Source organism: Molothrus ater, chromosome 22 (assembly GCF_012460135.2).
Source record: "Molothrus ater isolate BHLD 08-10-18 breed brown headed cowbird chromosome 22, BPBGC_Mater_1.1, whole genome shotgun sequence".
In the NCBI taxonomy this organism is placed as follows: Eukaryota; Metazoa; Chordata; class Aves; order Passeriformes; family Icteridae; genus Molothrus; species Molothrus ater.
The window spans coordinates 810,652-832,913 of record NC_050499.2 but is presented as its reverse complement, the minus strand read 5'-3'; the positions used below and the strand labels follow the sequence as shown (position 1 = coordinate 832,913).

Here is a 22,262-nt window from a genome sequence, read left to right as displayed (position 1 = left end):
TTATCCTGGATCTCTAAAAATGCTCATGAATATAAGCTGATTCCATTTATTGTGGCACTGAAATTCAGCTAAATTGATAATATTAACTATGAAATAGTAGATATCAAACCAATAGAATATTTTAGGCTAAAAAATTATCATTAGTGTATTGTATCCCACTAAGAATACTGGGAGAATTTAGAGAAAAGGAAAGTGCTCAAGAAATGTGGGATTTTATGAGCTCACAGAACCTTCCTAGATCTTCACAGGTTTTTTTACATAAATAGAAACAGTCAGGAAAGCATTTGCATCCCAGCTGGGGAAAAAAAACCCATTTTCCTACAGGACTGAAGATGAAAAAAAGAGGGCACAGGCTTAGTCCAAAACTGGATGGAAAATACCTCTCAACAGGTACCTTTCCTCTCCTGACTCCAAACTTCATTGTCAAATATATTTGAGAGGTGACTTGGGGCAGAACTGGTATTCTTTCACATGACTCTGACTGTTCAGAACAGAGTAAAAAGCCAGTTCTCTGTATGGTTTTTCTGTTTTTCTGTTTTTCCTATATTTTCCCATTTTCCATCACTCATCCCAGGCCCTGGCTCCATCACTGCTGGTACAAAGCACATCCTGCCACAGTCCATGAAAATGTTGTTTCCAAAAGCAGAGTTTGCCCTCAAACCCAACCCTCCTCTGCCCTTCCCTGTGTTTCATCTCCATGGAACTGCAGTCACTGCCCTGCATTAAAGACCACTGCAATATTTTATGGCTCCATTAAAATGCTGTCCCCATCCCTTGTGCACATTAAACCCTCTAATTACAAATAATAATAGAAACCCAGGGCAGGAAGTTCCATCTGCTTTTCATTAGGTTCCTCAGCCCAGCCAGACCCAGGGACAATTAAGCAGCACGAGGAGTTCTGTGTTTGGAAATTCCTTCGTGGCAAAGAGCTTTACTCTGCACATACACAATGTCCTGGATGCTCCACACATCATATTTTGATTAAAGAAATCAAAGTTGGCCTGTTGATAAGTGCAGCTCGTCAAGGCCAAATCTAAAACTTCACATTAATTCAAGATGAAATACCCTGCTAATGTCAAGTGAGGACAACAGCTCCATGTGAGACTTTTAGGAAAGTCTCTGGTCCTTGGGGACACAGGTACAGGGAGAAAAGTAATTAATGTGGGTATCTAAGTGCATGAGAAATACCCTGTGTGCATAATGTGTGGACTGGAAAACCCAAAATGCAGGAATAGGGCGAGCAAAGTGCATTATCCCAGCAAAAAATGCCATTCCCATCCCTGCAGGGTGCCCTTGGGAAGAGCCAGCTTCCCCTCTGGCAGCACCTCAGTCCTGCCCCTGCCAGCTCCTGGGGCTGTGCTGGCACAGCTGGACCTGGAACTCCTTCCTGCCTTCCTCCTCTCACCCATCTCACACAGCACTTTTCATCCAGCCAAGGAGTTCCTGGAGTCCTCCAGCACCACATCCACCATTCCCTAACTACAGGAACCTCCTCCCTGCTCCTCTCCCAGCAGCTTTTGCAGCATCCAAGAAGGAATTCCAGACTCCTGCCAACCTCAGTCAAGTGCTGTCACTTCCCAAGGTGCACAGAGAATGCACCCAAGGAGTGGCACCAGGAACTGTGTGTGCAGAGGAGGGGCAGGATGACAGAATCAGCTTCAGCATTCCTTACATCTCAAAGCTCCTTAGAGCTCTCCTAGAGGAGCCTTTGATGTACCCATGGAACAACCATCAGGGAAGGTCAGGGGACACCTCTGGGACTTGGCAATATCTTCCAACTTATTGCTTTTCATGATACATGGACTTGTGGTGCCAGCTTTGTACCAAACATTTCCCAGGGCTGAAGGGGGAAATCCACCCCCCATGGTGTTGCTGAAGCCAACCAGAATCCCCTCATCCATTCTGCTCCATTATCTCCCACCAAAGCAGACCCTGCTCCCCAGCAGCTCAGCACACTGAATGGCCTGAGTCACGTTTAACAATAAATATTTGCTTGTGTTTAGGCTGAAAGTTGCCTTTCCTGTTTTAGCTGATGGAGCACAGGCAGGCCCTGGATCCAGGGAATGCTCATCTCTGTGCCTCTGATTCCAAATCATATTCCCAGCAGTGTCAGAGGCTGGCAGTGCCAATGGCTGAGGACAGCCCTGCCCCGACCTGCCAGCTCTCCAAAGCACACAGATCACTGCAGAGCACTCACAGCTTGGGTATCCATGGCTTTCCACCAAACCCCAGAGCTCTGAGCTGATAAAATGCTGATATTTCCCTTGGCAAATGTCAAGCTTTTGAATTGAATCTATTTGTTTAAAAGTATCAGGTCAGCAATCTGCCAAGATAAGGCACATCATTAAAATAGAGAAGAGGAATGAGAAGAACACCAGCTCAACACCAACTTCCCTTCCCAGCTGCTTAACATTCTAAGAAAGAACAGCACATTGAAACTCCTCAACGCGAAAGATATATAGAAATATCTTTACCTATATGAATATGGAGATATTTTCTTTAAAATTTCATCTTCCCCAGCAGTAAATTTTACAGAGATCTCAGTTATGCCAGCACACCTAATGCCAATCACTTCCAGACACACTGAAAGGATGGGAAGGTTGACAGAAGAGTCAGATCCAAAATCCCATTCTCTATTTATTATTCCTTCCTTCAGCAGAACTTTGGATTAATTTGCCTGTTTTTCCTACAACACAGAACTGTCCAGAAGGCAGGAGGAAGCAGATGGAGCCATGCACCCAGAGCACAAGCAACCAGAATTCCAATTCTGTAATATCCAACTTCCTCCATTTATCCTCAAGCAGAAAGAACCTTCCAGTACCAAGGTGATCTATTCTATCTGATCAGCACAAACACTCCTGCTCATCTATGTTCTGTATAAAACATCCTGACACTCCCTTGATCACCCAGAACTGGGATGCTTCATGGAATCTCTCTTTACAGACTGCTCAAAGTATCTTGAAATTCTGACAGGCTTAAATCCTTCAAGTCAGGCAGGAGGAGGACACTGATCCAAGTCTGTGCAGCAGGTGAAGGACATTCAACAGTGGGAGCTCCCCAGAGAGGGGCAACGTGTGGGTGATCAACACACAGAGGGGCAGGAGGATGTGCAGGGGATGATCAACACTCATGACACGTGTGAAGGAGGTAGTAAACACAAAACACACAAAGAGAACTCCAGTCCAGTTCACTGCATCAAGAAAAGCTGATTACACACCTGGTTTTGGCACCGAATTGGTCACGGACTGAGGGACTTTGTCGTTGATGAGTTCTACACATTCACTGGGAAAGAATCCAACCTGGAGTAAAACAGAAGGAGGAAATGGAGTGTTATGATCTGAAGTGTTCAACCAACATCTCCCCTCAACTCCCCCTGGGTGATGCTCCCTGAAATTATCCAGCATCAAATGACCAGCAGGCATTGACAACTGCAGGTTCTGCTCTGCTGCCAGCACCTGAGAGAGAACAATCTGAGAGCCCCAGGCACTGCTGGGTCCTGGAGGGATTAACTTTGAATGTTAATTTGCACTGTCCCTGCACTGCCTTTTAACTCAGCATTTCTCCCTGCAACCCTTCAAAGGCAGAAAGGCTGCAAAGCCCCTCTAAACCAGCCTAAGGGTTAAAGGCTGTGGGAAGGATCCTAATGTGTTCTTGCAATAGGATGTGCCTGCAGAATTCCCATACCACTCAAGAGAGGCTGCTGTATCTGGGGAGAAGTGAAATTATTTCCCTTTCCCTGTTTGAAGATTCAGGTTAAGCTGTGACCAGAGAGAAATTCAGCACTCCCCTGCATCCCCACCTTCTCTCTTATTTCCCAGCAACTTTCTTCTTACTCTCATCCCAGGTGAAAGTCAGACCAGAGCAGACCTTTGGTAACTTTAATCCATGGTACATCTTTTCCCACCTTTTCTCTGTGTTGCTCACCCAGCACAGCTCCTGTATTGTGAGATGGAGCTCAGGCACCAGCACCTCCCCAGACTCTCACCTGAGGCAGGGCAGATTCCCTGTCCCACTGTCAGGCCTGTGACTGGGACAGCTGGAAGCACCAAGTCTGCTCAAACACCACAGGAACATGAGGGAAAGAGCCAGAGGATGGCCCCAAGCTCATCTGAGCAGAACTGAGGCAGGACTGTGCCAGTCATGTTGGCACATCCATGAAATCCTCTGGAGGCACGGGGGCAGCCAGCACCAAGCCTGGCAGACACTCCCTCCTCTATTCATTCATCTTACACAATTCCCTTTTTGTCTCCATGGAGAAAGATTGATCTCCTTCCTACTCCAAGTTGATTTTCACCCATCAACCTCCCACCAGTTTGGTGGCAGTGTCATGTGTGGGGTGTCCAGACTGAAGTTATTCCAAATTCCCCAAAGGAAGCAAGAGTTACCAGAGCCCACACCTTCCCCTTCCCACATGCCAACATCCAGCAGGGCAATGCCCTGCCCAAGCACAAGAACAAGCTGTTACCCAGCACACAATGTGAAATTTTTGAAATTATTTTTAAAATAAATTGTTGTCAGGACTCTGAGCTTAGGGCAGAGCCTGCAGAAGCAGCCCTCGGGCTCTGAGCTGGGGTTCCTGTAACTGGGACTGGCCTGGGCATCACAGGAGACTCACAGAACCCACCCAAAATCCAGCACCAGGCATGGCTGCAGCAGCCACTGCCTCAGCTGGATCTGCCAGGTCTGCAAGGACATGGTATCCTGGAGTTATGGAACACAGTGGGGATTTTTGTGCAGTTTATAGACAGCAATGTGCCAATTAACACAAGAAAAGGATCATGAACAGCAGCATCACAGAGAGGCCCCTCCTCTGGCAGCTCATGGCTCAGGGACCTGCTCTGCTGGGAGATGCCAACAGGCAGAGTAGCATGGACATTGAAGTGCTGGTGTTTAAACAAAATACATTTCATGGTTTTCTATCATGGAATCCCAGGATGGGTTGGGTTGGAAGGGACCTTAGGGATCATCCCTAAAGTTCCTTGCCAAGGGCAGGGACACCTTCCACTGTCCCAGGTTACTCCAAGCCCCCATGTCCAACCTGGCCAACACTGTCAGGGATCCAGGGGCAGCCACAGCTGCTCTGGGCACCCTGTGCCAGGGCCTTGCCATTCTCACAGGGAGGAATTTCCTCCTTATATCCAACCTAAATTTCCCTTTTTACATTTTGAACCATTCTCCCATGTCCAGTCACATCAGTTCCTGATGCAAAGTCCCTCCCTACCTTCCTTGTACCCACCCAGACACTGGAAGGTGCCCTGAGGTCTCCACACAACCTTCTCTTCTCTTCCCCAGACTGAACTTTAACACTTCACTGTGGCTGAGAGTCTCTGCTGGACATTGCCCATGTGAGAGATACATGAGGCAATTTTTAAATTAGGAAAAATACACAAATCCAGGGAGAGTCTCAGCCCACCACCCAGACATCATCTGGGAAACTCCACAGCTGGAGTGATGGAGTTTCTTCCATTTTTGGAAACTGCCCACATTGTCTGTGCAAAGAAACCTGAAGTCCTGGGACCCCAGCCTTCTATTATTCTGGATCTAAAACCAACCCAAATCTGGATCTAAACCCAACCCAGATCCCCACACTGTTGAACATTTAAACAAATGCTGGACATTAAATCAAAACTCATTTGCCTTTGACTGTTAACACAGTATTTCTCCTGTTTCTGGATGCACTGTACAACACACTAACCAGGAATTCAGAAATGAAAGGATGGTGATGTCACCGCTTCCAGATATCCCAGAACCTTCCCAAATCAAACATTCCACCTGCTCTCCATGTATCACTTTTGTCATGTTCACACCAATAATTACAATGGATTTTTAGGGGCAAAGAATTGTGCTGGCTCCCTCATGTTAACTCACTGCTAGAAATTATTCACATTTTCACACTGACTTATTCTAACTTCTTGCAAGATCCCCAGGAGATTTTTCTTGGGGTAATAATCCTCAACTTGTGCCTCATTCCCACCCACTTAAAAGATGATACTTCTCCTCCTATGGGAAGTTTTCCATGATTTTATATAAATAAATGAGTTTAGTCCAAGAGTTAATCTCAACAGATGTAGCAAGGCACTACCAGAGCTTGAGCCAGGATTAAAGGATTTGGGAACGCAGGAAAATTAATAGCCAGGGTAGTATATATTTAGATAAATGCAAGGTCATCTAAAGGTTAAATATATCACCACAGACCTTCAGCAGAGGAGGAAGGTAAAGGCTGCTAGTGCATGAGAACTGTTCTGCACCACCTACTACAGCTTTATCTTTTCACTTCTGTGACAGGGGCTGCTAAAACTGGGGGACACAGAGGCTTTAAGGGGAAAAGTCAGAGTAAAATGGTAATTTTCAGTATGGGGAGGGAATTCAAACAAATGAGGAAGTACCTGCAACTTAAATGGCAAATGAAACATTGAGACATTTAGATTGCTTTTTTGGGTCTGACATAATCTACAGTGTGGGTTCAATTTTAGTCAAAAAGTTTTCTCTTTTCCTTTTAAATCTGATGACAGTCTAGCAAAACCTGACAGGGAAACCGCAACTTTTTATGGCCTATTTGGCCTTCCTGAGGAGAGTTTTCACTGAGTCTTTGCCAAGTGACTGCACAGAGAGCAGGACAGCCTCACCTCATTCCCAAAGGAGCCCCTGCTGAGATGCTCTTGCACTTTAGGGCACTACTAACAGGAAGAACAGGATTATTACTCCTCTTATCCTGAGCTCCTGTTACAGACAGTTGAACACCTGGGCCATAAAATTATTTTGATTTCTTTTATTCACAAAAAGAAATGTCTGTTTGGGATGGTACGTGTTGATTATCCATTCCTGACTGGTGTGCCAGCAGGAAACCAGAGCTGGAGAGGGACTTTGGACAAGGACAGGACACAGGGAATGGCTTCCCACTGCCAGAGGGTAGGGATGGATGGGATTTACATTGGATATTGGGAATAACTTCTTCCCTGAGAGGGTGGGAGGCCCTGGCACAGAGCAGCTGTGGCTGCCCCTGGACCCCCGGCAGTGTCCAAGGCCAGGCTGGATGGGACTTGGACAGTGGAAGGTGTCCCTGCCCATGGGAGGGGTGGGACTGGATGATCCCCAAGGTTCCCTCCCAACCCAAACCATCCTGGACTTCTGTGGAACTGGGACCTGCAGTCTCACAACCAGCTGAAGCTGCTGCAATCACAGTGTGATTAAAATCAGCCCAGTCCCCCCTGGCTGCACACCCTGGTTTTGTCACCTCTCCAGCAGTGCAGGCTGTGGGGCAGCTCTCCACCTCAGCAAACTATTCCCAAAAACCAGAATAATTCAGGACAACCAAGGGCAGTTATGCATCAAAGAAGGGCCTGTCCCCAGTGACTCAGCTCCCTGACACAGAGCTGATTGAAAAGACAAAGCATGAAGGAAAAGCAGAGCAGAACAAAGAGGGCTGAAGGCTGTTAATGTGGAGGTGGCTGTAATTTAGGTAACAATCTTACAGAGAAAGCACTGACTCACACTGAGGGCATTGGAAGAGGAAAAAAGCTTGAAGAAAAATGTCTTAAAAATCATTTCACTTCAAGCAGAGCAAATGCTAAGAAGCCTCGTGGGTTGTTTTGTTCACACAGGATTAGGTGTGTTGCAATGCAGTCGTGAGCTCAGGTATGCAGAGAGCACAGGCACTGTGCCAGGGAAGTGTGATGGATACAAACCCAGTGAGTCATCCCTGAAGGACAGCTCTGGCTGGCAGGAACACTCTGACTTCCATGCTGAATTCAAGCTGCAGGTGCTCGCAGCCTGTCAGAGACAGTTTTTGCTTCACATCTGCAGAGCTGCCTCCAGTTCCTCACCACAGCCCTCCCATTATCCCAAGGGATGAAGGACAGGCAGGAGTGAAGGCACTTCACTCCCAACTGCTTCAAATGCACAAAACCAGGGGAGTTCCTTTAAGTCAAGAAGTATTTTTTTCCCCTTTCAGCAAAATGAGAAATTTTTTCCCCTGTTCTTGCTTTCCTCCTATCAAGACATGATTTCTAATGGAAGCTGTGGTGGTTGATAAAACCCTGCTCCTCCCTAACATAAAGCAAAAACTCCAAGAAATAACAGGACAAGCTGTCCAAACATTTGGTGGCAGGACCTCCTCCTTTAATCTGCTCTCAGAATCACAACTATCTGACAAGAGGGGCTCTGTTGATTTATTAATTCAAATGACTGGATCAACAGATTGCTATCACTGCAATGTTCCTAAACAGCAACAGAACTATTTGCCTCTAACAAATGCTTTAGAGGCTGCACAGCTTCATCTGTGCCTACACCTCTTGCTGTAACAACAGTCTTCACCTACACACTCTTTTTGAGCATCCATCAAGGACACTTCTGCCTGTAACTCATCTCTAGGTCTGGTGTAGCAACACCAGAGATAAATTCCCTTTCTCTGAATTCTTACTGCTTGTATCATCCAAAGACTTCATTCCATCAGCAAATGTACATTTTCAGTACATTTAGAGCTCATGAGCCTTAAAACTCGACACACAGGTTAAGACTTTGAGCAAACCCAGCTCCTGGAGCTGCAGGAACACAGAGCTGCATCTCCATGGTGTGTTTGGCTGTCACCTGCTCACACTGTGACCACTCCTGCCTGTCATAAAGGACACAAGATTATTCCACCCCTAATTTTCTGTTAAGCCAGAATACAGTGCTGAATTTCTGCAGCTGCTCATATGTGTTGTGTCAGGAGCCTGACTGTGCAGGGACACAGAAAACCCCCTTTTCTGGCAGTTTGCTCATCACCATGTTTTTATGCTGGGAAAACACAACGGGATCGCTGTGATCAGAGAGGCACAAAGCTGTGACAAACTGCACAAGGGCTGCCTTCCTTCTGTGCCTTCCATCAGCAGTGCTGTTCTCCAGACTTGGCCCCAGTGTCAGCCAGCCTCAATAATGGATGGGATCTACATCCCACACAGGGCTTCCAAGCCCTGTGCAAAGTGCCCACACTCAGGCACAGACCACAGAGTAGATTTGTTCTGCTTCATTGATTCACTTGGAAGTTAATCATGGCATAGGCTGATCATTCCAAGCAGTATTACAGCATTTAATTGATTGGGGGTTGGAACTGTTTGAGGTCCCTTCCACCCCAAGCCATTCTCTGATTCTGTGACAGCACAGCATATTCAGCTTTGAGGCTTCTAAGATTAGAACACAAGTCCAGCAAAGGCACAGCACATTTCAGAAGCAGCAGTTTGTTCAAGTAGTACCAGTGTGTTGACTCTAGAAACAAATGAAACTTCAGAGCAGGTACTCTGTCCATGCTGCTCTGACTTTACAAAGGAGATGTCACCTGAACTCCCACACCTGACACAAAACCAACACAAGCTGTGTCTCAATGCCCTGGCTGAGCAGACAGCACTAGGATGGTGTAAGCACACCATCCACATCCAGTGGTGTACTACACTGCATCCAGCTGGGACTGGGAGATCCAACTGCTGGGCATTGACAACAGCAGGGCCACAGCCTGGCCTGGCACAGAAAGGGCTGTCAGGGAAAACCTGAGGAGCCTTGAGAAGACTTTCCATGCTAAATTACAGAAGTGTCTGGCCAATCCTGAGCCTCTGCAGAGCAAGCTCCTCATTCCACCCACTCACAGACAGCAGCTGCAGATGGAAATCCCTGTGGCTGGAAGCAGCTGAAATGTGAGACAGCACAAGTCAGCCCCCATCCCCAATGGCTCTGGGGTTTGCTTGGTTAAAAGAGACTTTTAAAGCTTTTACATTTCCTAGCGGCAAAATCCAAAGGATTAAAAGCTCCTTGGAAGGACAGTGCCATTTCAACACATAAGGTTTGGTACCTAATCCCCAAGCATGCTTAGGACCTTTTGAAAATTCAGTCTCCATCTCTGTGCTGTGATGTTTACAGGGACCAGCACCACTGACAGCACACAGTGAACACAGGCATGGATGGGTGGCTTGTCTAAGTCAGCAGCACTGTTTCCTCAGCTGGAATTCTCCAAATCCTCTCTGTTCTGCCTGAGCTGGTTTCAGCTACTGGAAGGAAGGGGATGATGTGAGTAACAGTGTCAGCTGCCTTGGAGGGGGTGCAGCACAAGCTTCCACTGCCATCAGCCCAGCTGTCCATCACAGGCCATGGCCAGCCCTCCTTCCTGTGGTGAGGGAGGAAGGAAACTTCCAGTGGACACCCTGTGTGTGCTCCAGCCCCAGCCCAGAGAGAAGAGGAGCCCCCTGACACCAAGGCAGGGACACCCTGCTTGTCCCCTGAGCCACCCTGACCAGGCACAGCAGCTCCAGGAACACAGCTCTGAGGTTCCTGCTGAGGTTCCTGCTTTTGTTCCAGCCCCACTGCCATGGCTGGGCTGGTGCCTACCTGGAACCCATGTTTTCCTCTCCACCACGAGGTCAGCTCCTTTGGTGGCATGTCGATGACAGACACGATGTCCCCCACCTGCAAAAGGTTGACAGCATCAGTCACAGCCAGGAGGAGAGCACAGCTCCAATAACCACAGTCTCAGCACTGCAAAAACCTGCACAGCTCTGGAGCAGCTGCACATCTGCCTTTGCAGAGCAGAGCTGTGGGGTGAAGAGTTCCTGCACTGCCCAGCACACAGGATACAGCTGCTCCTGAGGAAAGGGCCTGAAGAGCAGCTGTCTCCTGGGAAGGGCTACAGAGGGCTCTGGTTAAACTGCAGTGATGGTGTCGAGCACTTGGGAAAATCTGCTCCAGTAGCTGAGCTGATTTTTACTGCCCTAGCCTCGAGTCTGTAGGCACTGGCATGTGTCTCCTGGCTCCCTCTCACAGCAGAGTGAAGAGCTGCCTTTGCAGCTCCCAAACTGCCCCAGGTGAGCTGCCCAGGGTTAGGAAGTGAACACAGGAGAAGTGGTGCTACAGCAACAGGATGGAAAATGGCCAATGACCAGACAGGCTTTCTGAGGCTTTGCTCATTCCCATAAAAATGTAGTACTGCAGTAGTTCAAAAGGAAATCAGTATCATCAATACTAAATCTGGCTTGGTTTGAATCAAGCTCTGTGTGGCCTCTATTACAGAAAATGAGAAAGGGAAGAAACTAAATAAATACTGAAGGTACTCCAAGTAGGTGGGCAAAAATTCATGACAGTAATGCCCAGCTTTCACCAGATATTTTACACTGATGGATCTCAAAGTGATTTACAGAAAAGGCAACACATCCCCAGTTTGCAGACAGGGATGACTGAGATGTGGGGAAATTAGTTCCTCCAGGGAATAGTGAATCAAGAGCAAAGCAAATGTCCATGAAGGAAACTGCTGCCACCACAGGAGCAGAGACACTGAGGATGCTTCTCAGAACTGGGGAGCAAACCCCAGACAGCTGCTTGTGCAACTGCCTACTAGAAATTTAGAATAAACACAGAGATAATTTGGGTTAGGGAACAGGACTCAGGATCATAAACCCCAACTCCTGACCCTGTTCTGTGCCAGTCCTGCTGTGGTGTCTCACTGCACACCCTTGGAAACTACATGTGCCTCAGTTTCCCTTCTGCACAGAGCAAGATTTACAAGCAGGGAGTGTAATTTCAGTGCTCTCATAAGCTGACAAGCAGACTGAATCCTGTGCTGCTCGGAGTCCAGCTCAGAGCTGCCATGCCCACACATCCCTCTGACCACACAGTTCTGTGGGGTATACCAATCCTTGCCTTGATTTGAACAAGAACAAAGCCCTGGCAGCACCAGATTATCACTGTTATTTTTCCTTCCTGTGCTGCACACCAAGGATGTGATCACAAAGCTCCTCAGGGCACTGTTTTCCTTCGCACATTTTGTAGAAACAGCAGCGTTGCACAGGGCAACCAGAGCACAGACCATTGCTTTTTGGGTAAAACAAACCAACCAAAAGCTTCCAGGGTCTGATCTGGAGATCTTGGATGGGATGTGGAGCAACCTAGGCTACTGGAAGGTGTCCCTGCCCATGGCAAGGGGTGGAATGGGACAGGTTTTAGGGTTCCTCTCAAGTCAAACCATCCTGAGATTCAGGGATTTACTCCACAGCAGCTCCTGTGCTGGATTTTCAGGCCAGTTTTAGCTCATCACCTGCCCTTCAAGCAGCAATCCTTTGCCAGTCTGGTTCTTTACTTCTCAAGGGAGCAGAAGCTCTTAAAAATGGTTATGGACAGGGACTTGCTCAGAGGGTGTGTGCAACCTGGGCAAGGAGAAATGAAACTTGAGTCCACACACACAGGGACAATCCTGAACAGAAAACATGTGGGCTCTACTCAGGGACAGCCCAGAGGAGCTGGCAGGAGCTGGTTAATCAGAAGATACTAATGCCAAGTAAAGCTGTATTTTAAAGATGACTGAATCTTTAAAATATCTGCCCATATCCAACTCGTTGCAGATCGATTATTTAACTCAATCTTCCAAGCTTCCCCTCACAAAACACTGTGGAAGTGTCTGGACATATTCCTGATGGGCACACAGACAAACAGATTACACTGATTTGGAGCAGCAAGGAAAGCAAGTGCTTTATTTACCTCAAAGGACAGTTCATCTGCTGCTTGAGCAATGTATCTCTTAATGACATGGGCAGCAGCAATAGCAGGGACATTAATGGATGATTCCTCATGGACCAGCAGGTGATTCCCCTTGTTATCAATCTGAAACAAAGAGCACAGGGGACTGTGAGGCAGCTGAGGACAAGTGAGGAAGCATTTTAGTGGTGCAAAGGCTTCAAGCTGATTGAGAGAGACAGCCCAGCCCTGGGCCCCAGGAGAGAGGGCACAGCACAGCCAGAACAGCTCACTGGGGGCCCCAGAAGGTCGGGTGTGCCTATCCAGAGGAGAGAAACACTGGCTTGGTGCAGCTTGGTGTACAAACAGTAACACACAGTGAGGGTCTGCAGCTCCCTTTAACACCAAAGCATGGTGGTTTTCCATGGCAATACAGACCTGCTACAAAAATCCTCTACGAGGTGGAATTAATGCTCAAGGTACTGAGGCAAGGAGAAAATGCTGTCAATCCAAAAACTAGTGTTGCTTTCCATTTTCTCCTACCCTTTTATTTATTTTTTTAAAGAAAACATGCACCCTCCCTTGCAATCATCAGCATACTTCCAAAACTCCAGATTTCTGTGTAAAATTGTGTAGGATTCTTAGTGAGTCACAAAGGTTACTCTGCACTGGGTTTGCTGTGATCTCCAGGCCTACTGTGTTGCTCTGAATGCTACATCTTATTTCTCCCTACAGATTCCTCCCTCCCTTTGCTGCTTTCTGAGATTTTTCTCATCCTAAAGGATTTCAGGGTGAGAAGGATATCAGTGGGGAAAATTGCAGGAAAACACACTCAATCCTTATCAGATCCATTTAAAAAGGAGCTGCAAGTCTATTAATAGCTGTTTCTATTCCTGGTGTGCAGCGATGGAAAGCCACACGTCTGCAGGCAGTCTGAACAGGGACAGCTGGACACTCCTGCAGCCTCCCCTGCCCTCATCCCCACTAAGGGCTATTGTTTAAAGACTACAAGACCATGAAACCTGAAAGCAGAGCTGCAGCTGCAGTTCACAACACACAAACTGTGCCACTGCAGGCACAAGGCTGCCTCTGTCTGCAGGGGAGCCAACAGGAGCACGGAGTATTTACTGGCTTTGGAGCTGCCACAGGGAAAAACTATTTAGAAAACCAAGAGAGCAGGGAAACACCAGAACAGAGACAGCTGAGTTTTAGAAATGTGCCACAGTTGCAGCATTGCCTTAGTAAAAAGGAGAGCAGGAATAAGTGAGCTTTGAAACAAGTGAGCCTTCTGCAACCCATCATGGGAGATCCAGCCCTGAAGCCAGCATTCCCAGGCAGCCCTGGGACTGCCATCTCCTCTGTTTGTGAATATCAGCAGGACAATCCATTTCTGAGAGACAAAACCCAGGTTACAAGGGAAAAATCTCTATACTCTTAATAGTGGTTCTGATTCTGTGTGTCCTACACCTTCTACGTGCTGGTAATAGGGGAATAAAAAACTTTCAGGATAGAATTTCAGTGACACCAGCAGGTCTGGAAAGAGCAGATGTGTGCCTGCTGTGTTTCCAAGGTCAGGAAACAAGGAATACCCCGGGTTTGTGGTGTACCTCCATCCATGTGAGGGCAGGGCCACAGTTGATCTTGTTGCCTGCGATGTTGGAGAGCCGAGCCAGGTAAGCCATCAGCATCTGGGTGACCAGCTGGGACACAAACACACACACAGTGGTTCTGTTAGTGCACCTGCCTTTGGAGAGCCTTCTGCAAGCTTAGGCAGGACCAGAAATCACCCACTGCCACAGGCAAGAGTTACAGAGATACGTTCCCTTCTGCAAATAAATGCATTTCTGTCATTCGAAGGACAGCAAGCTACACGCAGGGTTATAATTGTTACACCAAAAGATAGGATAAAGAAGCAGCTCTCTGAGAAAGTAATAACATTATTATTATCATTTTGTAATATTCATGCAGATTTTCATAACTTCCCTTGTCAAGATACCTGAAATTTAAAGCTTTGCCCTCACCGTGGACACACACACAAATAACTCGTGTCTTAGGGCCACCAAACACACCTGAGAACCACCCAGGGAACAACCCCTGAGTGCCACCAGTGAACAACCCCTGAGTGTCCCCCAGTGAACAACCCCTGAGTGCCACCAGTGAACAACCCCTGAGTGCCACCAGTGAACAACCCCTGAGTGCCACCAGTGAACAACCCCTGAGTGTCCCCCAGTGAACAGGCCCTGAGTGTCCCCCAGTGAACAGGCCCTGAGTGTCCCCCAGTGAACAACCCCTGAGTGCCACCAGTGAACAATCCCTGAGTGTCCCCCAGTGAACAACCCCTGAGTGTCCCCCAGTGAACAACCCGAGTGTCCCCCAGTGAACAACCCAGTGAACAGGCCTTGAGTGTCCCCCAGTGAACAGGCCCTGAGTGTCCCCCAGTGAACAATCCCTGAGTGTCCCCCAGTGAAGAGCCCCTGAGTGTCCCCCAGTGAACAACCCCTGAGTGCCACCAGTGAACAACCCCTGAGTGCCACCAGTTAACAATCCCCGAGTGTCCCCCAGTGAACAACCCCTGAGTGTCCCCCAGTGAACAACCCCTGAGTGTCCCCCAGTGAACAGGCCCTGAGTGTCCCCCAGTGAACAACCCCTGAGTGTCCCCCAGTGAACAACCCCTGAGTGTCCCCCAGTGAACAATCCCCGAGTGTCCCCCAGTGAACAACCCCTGAGTGCCACCAGTGAACAACCCCTGAGTGTCCCCCAGTGAACAACCCCTGAGTGTCCCCCAGTGAACAATCCCCGAGTGTCCCCAGTGAACAACCCCTGAGTGTCCCCCAGTGAACAATCCCCGAGTGTCCCCCAGTGAACAACCCCTGAGTGCCACCAGTGAACAACCCCTGAGTGTCCCCCAGTGAACAATCCCCGAGTGTCCCCCAGTGAACAACCCAGTGAACAGGCCCTGAGTGTCCCCCAGTGGACAACCCCTGAGTGTCCCCCAGTGAACACCCCTGAGTGTCCCCCAGTGAACAACCCCTGAGTGTCCCCCAGTGAAGAGCCCCTGAGTGTCCCCCAGTGAACAACCCCTGAGTGCCACTTCCACACGCCTGCAGAGCCTAAAGAATGCAATACCTCAGAGTGACCCCCTGGCCAAAGAGTAACATTTCAAGCAGTAGAAGAGGGGTTTAAAAATACACTTTGCCATGTCCCTTCTGTAACAGTAAACTGGTTTTTATTACAGAGAAGTCACTGAGGTCTTTCCAGAGTGTCCCAGTGACAGTGGTATAAAGCAGCATTGTAGCCCAGAATCTGTAGGACTGTTTAAAACATTGTTCTCCTCAAACATCTGTTCCAACGTGGCCAATTAAAAATAAAAAATATATGATGAGACACCCCACAGCTGCAGAGCAGCAGAGCTGTTCAGCATCTTCACATCCTCTGTGTTTGCAGACAGAATGCAGATTTTCAGGCTCTTGCTCTAAAGTCCAGTTAAATTGGTACAAGTAAGGATGCAAGAGATAGGAATGCCTGAAATATAGTTAAAAGTAAACCAGGAATTCATTGTCCTGAATATTGCTGCTTCTGCTGAATTTAAACTTTAAATCCTCCTCAGAAATACCCTGTGTGAAACCAAAGCAAGTGTTAAATCAGTCTCTCTGCTGAGTGATGGGGCTGCATGATCAGTTCCTTAAATTCCATGGCAAACACCCTATAAAATTCCAGGAGATACTAATTTCAGTGTCCACATCCTCCAAAACGATGCAGCTATGATTCACCTGCTGCTTTCCAAGAGATTTTTCTGGACATGAATAAATCTTTCAATTATTAGCAGTGAGAAGCTGAGGTAATTTCATCTCATCATACTCTGGGTGAAGACAGCAAGCCAAGAAATGAGAAGTATCCCTTTGAGGGAAAAAAAAAAAACTCATTGAGGAAAAAGAGCTTTTTAAAGACCATTTAAATAACACACTAATGCAACTGCTCTTAAAAAAAACTTCAGGAATACTCAGTTTAAAATGGAAGCCTAGCACTCCAAATGGGATTCTTCTTGCAGTGCAGCAGCCTCAGACAGCATGATTCCCTGGGAGTGCTGAGTTGTTAACGCTGAGCCAGAAAATACCCACATCACTGACGAAGTCTCCAAAGACAAAACCAAATTCACATCTAAGGGAACACAGGACAGTAGCTTTCTTGACACTCAATTACCATTCCAGATTCAGGAGCTTAATTAATTTGTCTGAACTTGCAGGACATTTCCCTTTAGATCACTGAAATTAGGGGTGGAAACCATTGACTTTATTCGTGGTAGCCAATTTTCAAATGTAGCCCAGGCTGCACTAAAACTACTCTCTACTAGAAATAAGTATACTGATTACTAGTATATTACTAGTATTACTAGTATTATATATTACTAGTAATTATAGTAATATAGTAATAGCATTATAGTAATCTAGCAATAGTAATATAGTAATTATATATTCTATTATTATAATATAGTACTAGAATATAATACTAGTATATAATACTAGAATATGCACACAATACTCTGTGAGAATACTCTGTGTACCAGAAATACATGGAATTGCTGAGGCTGGAAAAGACCTCTAAGTCCACCAACTCAACCATGTCCCCACGTGCCACATCCAGACACTTCTGAACACTTCAAGGGACATTGACTCCACCACTGCCCTGGGCAGCCCCCTCCAATGTTTGACAGCCCCTTCTACGATGGAATTGTCCCTGATATCGAACAAACCTCCCCCAGAGGTCACTCCTTGCAGAAATCCCACGACTGGGTGGTGCCCTGGGTGCCCAGAGGGGCCTCTTACCTCGGGGCTGTCCTTCAGGGCATCGGAGCGGGGCAGCTCTGCCAGCTGCGAGAAGCGGCGGTCGTAGATGCACAGGTGGAGGTGTTTGTCCAGCACCCGGAAATCCTCATAGCTCCTCTTCACAATCCAGCTCCTGCCCTGCACACACAAACACAGCCACACTGTCAGCAGCTCCTCGGCACAGAGGGGCAGGAGAGGCAAATCTGAGCACAAACAGCACTTTCTCCTTGAAACATCTGAAAGCAATCAAAGTGCCCTAGCAATATTTTCATGGTTTAATTTGCAGGTAACATTTTCATGTTTTAATTTGCAGGTAAAATTTTCAATGTTTTAATTTGCAGGTAACATTTTCATGCTTTAATTTGCAGGTAACATTTTCATGCTTTAATTTGCAGCAGCCATTCATGCTCAAACCAGCCGTTAGTGGTCCTGTTTTAATTATTTAACCATGGGTTTGGATCTGGCCCAGCAGCATGAGACACATCCTGTGCTTTAACTTCCACCTGTCTTACAAGGATTTTGTAGCATCTTCCTACACAAGGTGTCCTTGCACAAATGTAAATCACCAAGTGATTGTATAAACAGCATGAGATTAGATTCCAAGCAGATAGAATCATATAAACCCAGAGATCTGAAGGCAGGATTGAAGCTTGCAAAATTTCTGCCAGGTGCCCCAGGCAAACTTTCAGCTGAATTAAGAAAACAATCCATGATGAACAATTCTAGCTGCAGATTTATTCCTGAGTGCATATCATTTCCCCAATTAAAATATAGACAAGATACAGACTGCTCCAGGGGACAAGGAAGGGACTGTGGCAGCACAGAACAGTTTGCTTTGTGAAGCTTTTAATATCTAATGATGACTTTTAAATGCTCCACGGCCTATTATGGTCAATAAAAAATGTTGTAATAATGCAGCAGTTTACAGGTCAAAGCACTTTATGAAGAGTCATTAATCACAGAATCCCAGAGTGGTTTGGGATAGAAGGGAACTTAAAGCCCATCCAGTCCCACCCCTGCCATGGGCACAGACACCTTCCCCTGTCCCAGTTTGCTCCAAGCCCTGTCCAGGCTGGCCTTGGACACTGCCAGGGATGTGGAAGGAATCAAGGGATGGGATTGCTCTGGGTTACACGGGCACACAGAGGCAGTGCCAGGGACTGGAAGTGACACAGGGATGCCTGAAAGTGGAGCAGAAAACAGGGGATGCGTGGGGTAAGGGGGACACAACAGGGGACAGAGCTGTAAATGCTGACCTGCTGTGGCTGGCTGGCAGGGCTCTGCCAGGTGCCCTCTCCCCTGGGATACAAAAGGCATGGCCGACTCTGAATTCCCAGTCATAATTCCTCTACGCTGATTTCTTTATCAGCAAAGTTCTAGGCATCAGTTTTACATTAATATCCAAAGCCTGCGAGACAATTGCAGATATAAACCCTCCAATCCAGCTACATTCTGTCCCAATGATTTAAGACAACTCCACACTGTGACTGTGTCCATAGACTCTGCTTTCAGTTCATGAGAAATCACCGTATTTCACAATCCTACAAAGAGGCACCTACACAGGATAAATTATTTGGGATTTCCCCATTATGTCATTTCACTTCTGTCTACAGGAGAAAAATAAAACCAGGAGTGCAAGGCTAATTCTGTTCAGGGAGCTGTCAGCATTCCCCATTTCTCCATCTTTTGCAATTAAGGGATTCTTGCTCTCTCACTGAGCTGCCAGTGTGACCTTCAAGGTTCAGTCACCAACGTAGGGAACAGCAGCCTGAGAAATCCCTGTGATCCTGGATCTGCCTCTGCCACCAAAGCGGGCATTTCATTCCTCTGTGACCACCCAAACAACAAAATGATCTGTCAAACGTTCCTGAACCTGTCACTAATTCCATTCTATTTCATTTTAAAGGCTGGCCTGGAGCTTTGCAGCCTGGTTGCCATGAATGAGGACAGTAAGAGTTAAAAGCAGCCAGGAGGCAGAGCTGGGTCAGCCCCTGCTGTGCCAGGGTGTGCTGGATCCCACACCATCCCTGTCACAGGGCTGACAGCAGCAGGAAAAGGTGATGGATGAGCAGGGACAGCTTACCCCACACCAGCAGCAGTGTCTCTGGCTCCACGGGAAGCTCCTGGAGCAAGGGCAGGCAGCAGAGCCGGAGCGCGGGCAGGGAACCGGGATCCTCAGCTCCTGCACCTCCAAACTGCAGCTCGCAGCTGCTAAGCAACCAGCAGAGCTCTCCCTGAGCTCTCCCATACCTGAGCCATCCCTGAGCTCTCCCTGAGCTCTCCCATACCTGAGCCATCCCTGAGCTCTCCCTGAGCCATCCCTGAGCTCTCCCTGAGCTCTCCCTGAGCTCTCCCTGAGCTCTCCCATCCCTGAGCCATCCCTGAGCCATCCCTGAGCCATCCCTGAGCTCTCCCTGAGCCATCCCTGAGCTCTCCCTGAGCTCTCCCTGAGCTCTCCCATCCCTGAGCCATCCCTGAGCCATCCCTGAGCTCTCCCTGAGCTCTCCCTGAGCTCTCCCTGAGCTCTTCCATACCTGAGCCATCCCTGAGCTCTCCCATACATGAGCCATCCCTGAGCCATCCCTGAGCCATCCCTGAACTCTCCCTGAGCTCTCCCATCCCTGAGCCATCTCTGAGCTCTCCCTGAGCTCTCCCTGAGCTCTTCCTGAGCTCTCCCACCCCTGAGCTCTCCCTGAGCCATCCCTGAGCCATCCCTGAGCTCTCCCTGAGCTCTTCCTGAGCTCTCCCACCCCTGAGCTCTCCCTGAGCCATCCCTGAGCCATCCCTGAGCTCTCCCTGAGCTCTTCCTGAGCTCTCCCACCCCTGAGGTATCCCTGAGCCATCCCTGAGCTCTCCCTGAGCACTCTCATCCCTGAGCCATCCCTGAGCTGTCCCTGCCAGCAGCCCAGGCTCCAGGAGAGGGATGCTGTAGGTGCCTGGAGGCCAGAACCTCATCACCATTCCCAGGTCACTCAGCCTAGGATTGTGGAGATCAGGCTCTTGTCATAGTTTACTTCATGGAATCATAGAATATCCTGAGTTGGACCCCCCAGGATCATCATTCCACTCCTGTCCCTGCCCAGACCCCCAACAATCCCACCCTGTCCATCCCTGGCAGCGCTGTCCAAAGGCTCCTGGAGCTCTGGCAGCCTCGGGGCCGTGCCCATTCCCTGGGGAGTCTGGGCAGTGCCAGCACCCTCTGGAGGAAAAATTTTTCTCTAAATCCAACCTAAACCTCCCCTGGCACCGCTCCAGCTGTTCCTCAGGTCCTGTCAGTTCTCTCAGAAGAGCTCAGCAGCTGCCCCTCCACCTTCTGGGAACAGGGCTGCCCATTCCTGTCTCACTCAGAGCGGCCGTGCACAGGCTGTGCTGGCACAGAGCAGCACCTCAGGAGCAGTAACACACATTTCCACCCAGCAGAATGTTATTCCAACACCCTAAAGGGGAGTATTTACCAATATTCTACAACTTGAAGCCTGGCATAACTTATTTCAAAAAGCTCCCATGCTTTAGGCTGCACTTCAAATTGTATTAAGCCAAGGTTTTTGCAGATTTGGAGCCTGAGTGATGAATTTTTAAGCCACGTTTACATGGGATGCAATTAACTTTACAGGAAGGAATCACTGCAGCAATCGAGGAAGGAACTGGACAGTATTTAATGCTTCCCCTTAGATCTCCAGCACAGGAAAGCACAGTCTGGATTCTCCCAGCCAGACTCCCAGAGAGCCACAGCCAAAGCAGCAGCAACAGCAGCAGCCTCATCCCAGATCCAAAGTACCACAAAGGTTTCCAATATAATTGGAAACCATATAATATAACTTACCAATATAAAAACTGTACACCTTGCTCCCCTTTCCTGCAAATTCTCAAGCACCAGAAAGGTTTGGCAAAAGGATTCTTTTTAAATTTAGAGCTAATAAAATATTAGACACACAAGTAAGTGCCTGTCAAGTTGGTCTTGTGTTGTTAACTGTATTTTATATCAAAGCTCATCATTTCTGGGGTTTCAGGCACTCAACATCCATATGGCAAAAATGTCTTCTTCATGTTTTTAATGATTTCCATAAACTGTTGCTCAAATAAATTTTTGATCAGCCTCTCATTTTCTAATTCAATACTTTTCATTTCCATAATTATTAATTGTCCTGATTTACAGAAGCACAGGCTTAAATCCCATTCACTTCAGTGGGACATGAGAGGTGAAGTTAAGCACAAAGTGATTGCCCAGATTCAGACCTTCAACTACAAACCTGGCTGTGACAAAATTCTTTAAAATAAAAAAATCAAATATCAAGTGAAGATTTCAATAATGCCATTAAATAGTTTCAGGATCTTTAAAAGGAAAAATTGACCAGCGACTTAAAAACAAGTTCCTCTTGAAAAAAAATCAAAGTATTTTTTGATATTGCTTTTTACAGAAACATTCCCAATGAAAAACATCATGAAGAATCTGGAATTTCTCTCAGAATGGAAAATCTGGTCTCATCCCTACTCTTTTCCCATCCTGATCTGTTCTCCCTCGCTCTGCTGGGTAGGATGAGATGCCTTGTGAGATTTCAGCCTCTGCACAGAGCTGCTGATCTTTTTCTGATTATCAAAGCAAGGAGAAATGTCATGCTAGAGAAATGATTGGAGACTACTGAACTGATTTAATTTCCAGTGAGCCAGAGATCTGAACCCTCCGTCAGTGGCACCAGCACTGCAAGATCACAGATCAGAGACACTCCCGGGCTTCACTTGGCACAGGAGGAGATGGGGAGGGACAGGGACCCAGAGCCCAGCTCCACAAGGAATATTTTTAGCTCTGCTGAACAAATGGCCTGCGGAGGACAATAAGCAGCCACAGCCTGGAGTAGTTTCCTACTCCCTAAAGCTCAGCTCAATCCTGTGGCACTTGAGCAGCAGTGTCACTCCCACTGCCATTCTTCCCATCCTGATTCCTGCAGCTCAGTGATGGCTTCATTACCAGCA

General features: G+C 47.7%; 1 protein-coding gene across 3 annotated transcripts in view; it reads right to left on the bottom strand.

Annotated features, from left to right (window-relative positions):
• ARHGAP32 (Rho GTPase activating protein 32) overlaps window positions 1–22,262 on the bottom strand; it is a 239,335-nt gene that overhangs the window by 61,848 nt on the left and 155,225 nt on the right. For all 3 annotated transcript variants that reach the window (XM_036397579.2, XM_054517120.1, XM_036397580.2), the window contains 5 exons: window positions 17,292–17,429; window positions 14,076–14,168; window positions 12,493–12,615; window positions 10,354–10,431; window positions 3,218–3,299 (listed from right to left, as the gene is read on the bottom strand). In XM_036397579.2, the coding sequence (XP_036253472.1) occupies window positions 3,218–3,299; window positions 10,354–10,431; window positions 12,493–12,615; window positions 14,076–14,168; window positions 17,292–17,429 (514 nt within the window). The remainder of the gene's footprint in view (window positions 1–3,217; window positions 3,300–10,353; window positions 10,432–12,492; window positions 12,616–14,075; window positions 14,169–17,291; window positions 17,430–22,262) is intronic.